Source organism: Dermacentor andersoni, chromosome 1 (assembly GCF_023375885.2).
Source record: "Dermacentor andersoni chromosome 1, qqDerAnde1_hic_scaffold, whole genome shotgun sequence".
In the NCBI taxonomy this organism is placed as follows: Eukaryota; Metazoa; Arthropoda; class Arachnida; order Ixodida; family Ixodidae; genus Dermacentor; species Dermacentor andersoni.
The window spans coordinates 269,237,850-269,243,849 of record NC_092814.1 but is presented as its reverse complement, the minus strand read 5'-3'; the positions used below and the strand labels follow the sequence as shown (position 1 = coordinate 269,243,849).

At 49.8% G+C, this 6,000-nt stretch overlaps 1 protein-coding gene across 1 annotated transcript in view; it reads left to right on the top strand.

Annotated features, from left to right (window-relative positions):
* The first annotated feature begins 1,430 nt into the window (after positions 1-1,430).
* LOC126547765 (UPAR/Ly6 domain-containing protein crok-like) overlaps positions 1,431-6,000 on the top strand; it is a 28,373-nt gene continuing 23,803 nt past the window's right edge. Inside the window, exon 1 of the mRNA XM_055063136.1 lies at positions 1,431-1,812. Within this exon, the coding sequence (XP_054919111.1) occupies positions 1,752-1,812 (61 nt within the window). The 5' untranslated portion in view covers positions 1,431-1,751. The remainder of the gene's footprint in view (positions 1,813-6,000) is intronic.

The window sequence follows — 6,000 nt, the reverse complement described above, 5'->3', positions numbered from 1 at the left end:
AAGTACTTATCTGTTTGCTTTCTTCTCTCTTTTTCATTTTATTTCTCCGCTTTATTTTTTTAGGGGTGGGGGTGGGGCACAGAACTGGGACCGTATTCACAAAGCTTCTTGGGACGAATTAACAAAGCCTTTCCTCCGTTAGCTTTGGCCGTTCGCATTTGCTAAGAATATGCCCACCATCAGGATTGACTCGAATTTGCTCTTACGATAGAATTTTTCGTAAGAGAAAATTCCAGCCAATCCTAACGCGGGACATCTAATTAGCGAAGGCGACCTACCCGTGGCTAGAAGTATTTACTAAAGAAAGGCTTTATGAATTAAGCTCCTTGGCCCGTATTCACAAAACGTTCTTACGCTAAAAGCGTTCGGGACAGCTAAAAGTGATGTAGGACACATTATTAGCGAAGGCGATCAGCCAATCAAAAGCAGCACTTACGAACGAAAGGCTTTGTGAGTTCGTCCTCCTGATTTTCGCACGCTTTGCTTGGGTTTCAGCAGACGGCATAGAGTACTACTATTCATGCAAGTTTCGCATAATGCGAATGTTCTGTTGCGGACGAGGAGAGACCGCCTATTAGTAGAAACCAATCAACGCATAAAGACACTTCGTTACCAAGAAATACCAATATATATATATATATTGGTATCTATATATAGATTTGCCGCGACATGCCATCATTCAAATTTCGTCACACACTTCTTAATGGGGCGTTGCTGTCTGACGCGCCGCGATACGCGCTCAGTTTAGATATTTCTTCGATTAAGCTTTGAAATTCGTTCATGAATATCGCGAATTAGGCACGAATTTCTACATGAAAAAAATGGGTACACATTAAAACCTGACTGTCTCCAAATTTACCATTTAGACACATGCCCCAAAGGCACAGATAAATAAGTTAATTAATGATTTTTTGCTATTCACTCTTCGGAAGCTGAAGTTATTAGCGGCAAAGTATGTCCACCTCGCCTAAAAGCTCTTCTGTCAAAACGACATGTTCGTTGAGCTCGTAATCTTTCTTTAATAAAAAATCTGTGTGGTCGGAAAAAACACCGTGTAGATTATTTCGACACGGTGTTTCGCCGAAACAGGCGCGGCGAAATAGGACAGGCACTTCCGACTTTTTGGTGCGCCCTAGGTGGACTTGCTCCTTCAAGTCCGCATGGAGCAGCTATGATGGCTCGGTTGCGTGCGATTTGTTCGTTCTTTTGTGTTTCCTTAGAAGTTGAGAGGCGCCAGCTGCCGCTGATGCCAGTGCTGCTGAGACGTCGAATAGGTGAACAACGTGCTTTGGCGCAAGGATGATGCACCGGCGTTCTCACGGCAGGTGGGGAGGCGGGCTTCCCCTCGGCTCTCCGGACAACTTTCAAAGCGCCTCCCATCGACTGTGACGACAAACAGCGCGCGCGCCACCGCCGCTCCGTTTTCCGCGCATGCGAGAGGCCTGCCGCCGTCGACGTAGTACGGTTACCTGACCGACCGTACCTGTTTTTGCGGAAAGGAGGCCGGGTGGCGAGGGGCGCAACGGCCGCTCCTCGAAGTCAGCCCCGGCTGCTCACTTGGCTGGCGGTTTGCCGTGGCGTCCCCACCCACCGCCGCTGACGAGGCAGTGCCGGTGTCACAAAGGCCCCCGGCGCTGGAGGCGCTGACCGCGGAGGTAAATCGCAGATGACGACGCCCGTCAAAACGTGGTGCCGGTGATTACCGCTACGAGCAGGTGGTGGTGCCGAGCGGCGACGCTTCACGCGCAACCATGGAGACCGGCGTGTTCGTGACGGCGCTCGCGTTGTGCCTCGCGCTGCTGTGGGAGTCGGGTGAGTCCTGCCTCTGGAGAACGGCTAGTGTCATCCGACGCGGCAAAAAGGCGCGACGCGCCTCGATCGCGAGCGAGCTACTTGTGCGCTAGTGTGTCAATTGCCCCGCGAGGCGTGGCGCGGCGGTATACGAAATTACGCACGAGGAGCGAATTGCGCGCGCGGACGACGACGCTGTGGTTGTCGTTTGCTCGCCTACTGGGCGGTCCTCCTGCGTACCCGTATAGCCAAGTCGCGGGCGGGTCGGCATCGACGCTACAGGTGTAGCGGTGTGTGCGACGTGCCACACGAATCGCGTGAAATGTCGCGTGTCACGATCGACCGACTGGATGTTAGGCCTATAGTATTATAGCCGCTTTCCGCGTTCTTTCTTTTAAAATTTCGCTCCCAAACAGCGGTTTCTCGGGAAGTGGCGTCATCTTCGGGCGCGGGAGTTTTAAGAAAGCGGCGCCTACAGCCGCAGCTGCAGGTCTGCGTCGTCCTGCCGGTGCTGTCACGCGCTATTTGCCGGCGGCCGGCGACGGACGTACGCGCAACGGTTTCGCTAAACACACGCGCCGCGGCGGCGCGTGTTTCCGAAGCGGCCGCGTTGCGTGCTTCCTGCGGGGCCCGCGCGTGTGGAAGAAAAATAAAATGGACGCAGCGCTTGCAAGTGCGCATCTGACGACCCGCTAGACGAAGGTCAAGCTCCGTGCATGAATGGCGATTTCCTAGCCAGCCGCCAACCGACCGCTTGCGGAGCATGTTCCGACAAAGTGGTCTGTTCGGTTTGCGTCCCGACGCGTTGGTTGAACCTGCGTGGCGCGGTTGTTTCGAAAGCGGCGGGTGCCCGCGTGCGCGCTCCCATCCGGTGACACGGCATCTTGGACTCGTGCCCACATTCCGGTACCTCGAACGCTTCGAGGGAGCGCGGGAATTTCGTGGTTTCCGCCCTAAGGTGACGTCACCCGAGCGCAGCAAACGCGCGGATCACGAAGCGTCTATTATGGCTGCAGCAACCGGTGCTTTACGTGCGCAAGGACACGCGCAATGAGCGAGCCATGGTCGCAGGTTCGCGGAGGGCCGAAGAAACCGCGAGATGTGCCGCGCTGACAGCGTCCCATGGCAGAACCGCCACCACGTCTTAGGAGAAATCTTTAAATGCAGGGGCGTTGCCGAGTTGCGTGTATGGCTGTTTGCGCCTGGTAGGTAGAGGCTGCGCTCCCACGGAGGATTGCCTGGACTCTAAAACGCACGCGCTTGCTAGTATATATGCGAGGGTTCTTTTTCGAAAATGTGGCATATATATATACGTATATATAGTGTTGAAATTTCGACGAGCTATAGCTTCATCTGCGAGAACAGCTACACCGTGTTTCCAAGTGCCATTACCACACCGCGGTGCCGGCCCTGCCGTGGTAAAAACATGTTCCCGTTGCCACCCGTCCTTCTCACATATCGCACTGTGTACTCGCACGTGTGATTTGCACTGAAAAGCAGCACTTGCAGCATCAGTTGCGCGCCACGCATAAAGGGCTGGTAACATGCAACGTTATGTGCGTGACGGACACGCATGTTGCGCAGGTATCTTGGGAACTCGCTTCGTCTTCTTCTTAACCACGCAGTCGTCTCTGTGCTGGAGATAGAAGTGTTTATTGCAGAAAAGCGCTCATTGATTTCATTGAAGTGGTATATAAGCACCTGGTCTCTACCTGAGGCAATCCATATACTGGCGCCAACCAGTGTCGTGTTTATTTATTAGTTTTTCTATTTCTTCTTCTCTCCTTTTTTTTTTTTTTCGAGCGAACTATCATTCGGCGGCCGCTAAAAGCAACTTCGAAAGTCGTGCCTCAGTAACATTTTACAGGTTTATTTTTTTTTCCTACGCTGGGGAAAGGTGGTCTATCAGTGAGTTGCATTCTGGCGCGGAAAACGTCCGAACATCACGTGTGTTTCGCAGTAGAAGCGATTCCAGCGCGCATTATGTTCTGTATCGCCGATGAAACTCTTGTCATCGGAAGCACGAAGAAGCGTGCATGTATGAAAAATATAATTCCGACTTTGGCCAAATATTTATTTTCTCTCTTTCTTTTTTATTCAAGAGCAGGGCCTCCTCGTTCGCTATTTTAGTGCAGCACCACAAAGAGACAAGGGCACAGCCAAGAGACTGACAAGAAGGTTTCCGGTGTCCTTGTCCTTCTGCGATGTTTTAGTCCCATCCATCAGTGCACCCCGAGACTTCCCTATTTGTCGTTCCTGTTTGCCTATTAGCGTGACTGAGGAGCTCTCGTATTGTGTGTTCCACGCAGTGACACCGGAAGGTAGGAATAGAAGACACGGGGGGTAGAGTGTTTCGATGTGCGCGCCAGAGAGGGGGGCTGGAAGGGGCGCCCCCTCCAGACACTATGCATGGCCGAAAGCTGCTTCAGAACAGAGTTTGCCTGGCCTGATCGGTTGCACATAGCGCAAATGATTTCCAGCAGAACGCACTGAGACGGACAGAAAGGGAAGACGACACAACGTGTATCGTGCCGTCGTCGTCCCTTTCTGTATACGTGTCAGTGCATGCGTTCTGCTGGAAACTATTTGTGTGAAACCTGCTGTTGTGGATATCGGACCACTAATATGCTCCTTTCATCCCCCCCACTCCCCTCCACCCCTCCTCTCACTTCCAACGCCCTATATTTCGCTCCAGTGCTAGTTTCACGTCTTCCGAAGCAATGATAAAATTTCCCCTTGTGTCGCGTGCATGCTGCTGGCCAGTTTTACCTAGGCAGTATTAAGCGTACGTTAACTATTTAGATGCCTCACTGAGACCATGTTGTGCGCTTTCTTTCGCCGTTCCCACAAATTACAAAGTTATATATATATATATATATATATATATATATATATATATATATATATATATATATATATATATATATATATATATATATATATATATATTAATCATAAAGGTGTGTATTAGTCACCAGCGTATGGGCCGACCGTCAGAGCAGCGCACGGACTCCCAGCACGAACGGCGTTCCCCGAGCAAAACGCTGAAGAGATTGCCCCACTAGAAAGCGGTGGAGAGGATGACCCACTGTAGCGTTCCTCTTCTTTGCTACTATATATATATATATATATATATATATATATATATATATATATATATATACACACAGCGATGCATGTTAACCGAATTCATTTCGCGCCAACTTGCAGCATATCCGAAGCGAGCGCGACACATCTGGCCATGAGATCTGTATAATCAGATAGGCGGTTGTAAGCGGGTTGGTTCTGTATTCAGTTTTTTTGTTTTGTTTTGTTTTGTTCTTTACCTCATGGAATGGAAGCAAGTTCTCTGCGCTATGCAGACACTATAGATACAAGCGTAAATGGCGGCCTGTCAGTTGAGTAGTTTTCTGCTTATCCTCCCCCCACCCCATCCCCCTTGACCTCGTGTGCGTGTATGCGTGTGTGCGCATGTGTTGGTAGAAAGGTCCCTCGGATGTTAGTAGAAGATGTATAAGAAATTCCGAACAACCGCTTTCTTATGCCAAGAAATTGTTCGATAAGTCGAACAATTTTGGGAGCGCGAAAACTTGGTTGGAGCACCTCATGCATTGACAATTCTCTGTGACTGCGTGGCTGCACTAGATTACAAAGGGTGTCCGAACTATCATGCATCAAGATTTTAAAATTTGCAAATGCCACGTAGCTGGACAGAACCAAGGTAATGTTTTTTTTTTTTTTTTTTTTTTTTTGCCGTCGCTTGGCGATACTCATATTATTTTTCATTTCGCCTAATTACATAACTAGTCTTAATTCATTAATCACCTTCTTAAATATTACGATTCGAGGAAACCCGCCGTGGTTGCTTAGTGGTTATGGTGTTGGGCTGCCAAGCACGAGGTTGCGGGATCGAATCCCGGCCACGCGGCCGCATTTCAATGGAGGCGAAATGCGAAAACGCCCGTGTACTTAGATTTAGGTGCTTATTAAAGAACCCCAGGTGGTGGAATTTTGCTGGAGTCCCCCACTACGTCGTGCCTCATAATCAGAAAGTGGCTTTGGCACGTAAAACTCCGTAATTTAAATGATTAGATAAAAAGTGTCGATGAGAAAATTGTAGAGCAACATGGAAAATAAAGTAAAGCCAGTTCCACGCAGTGAAAGCTGTCAAAACAGCGAAGCTGGTGGTCGTTTTCTCAAGTTTGAACT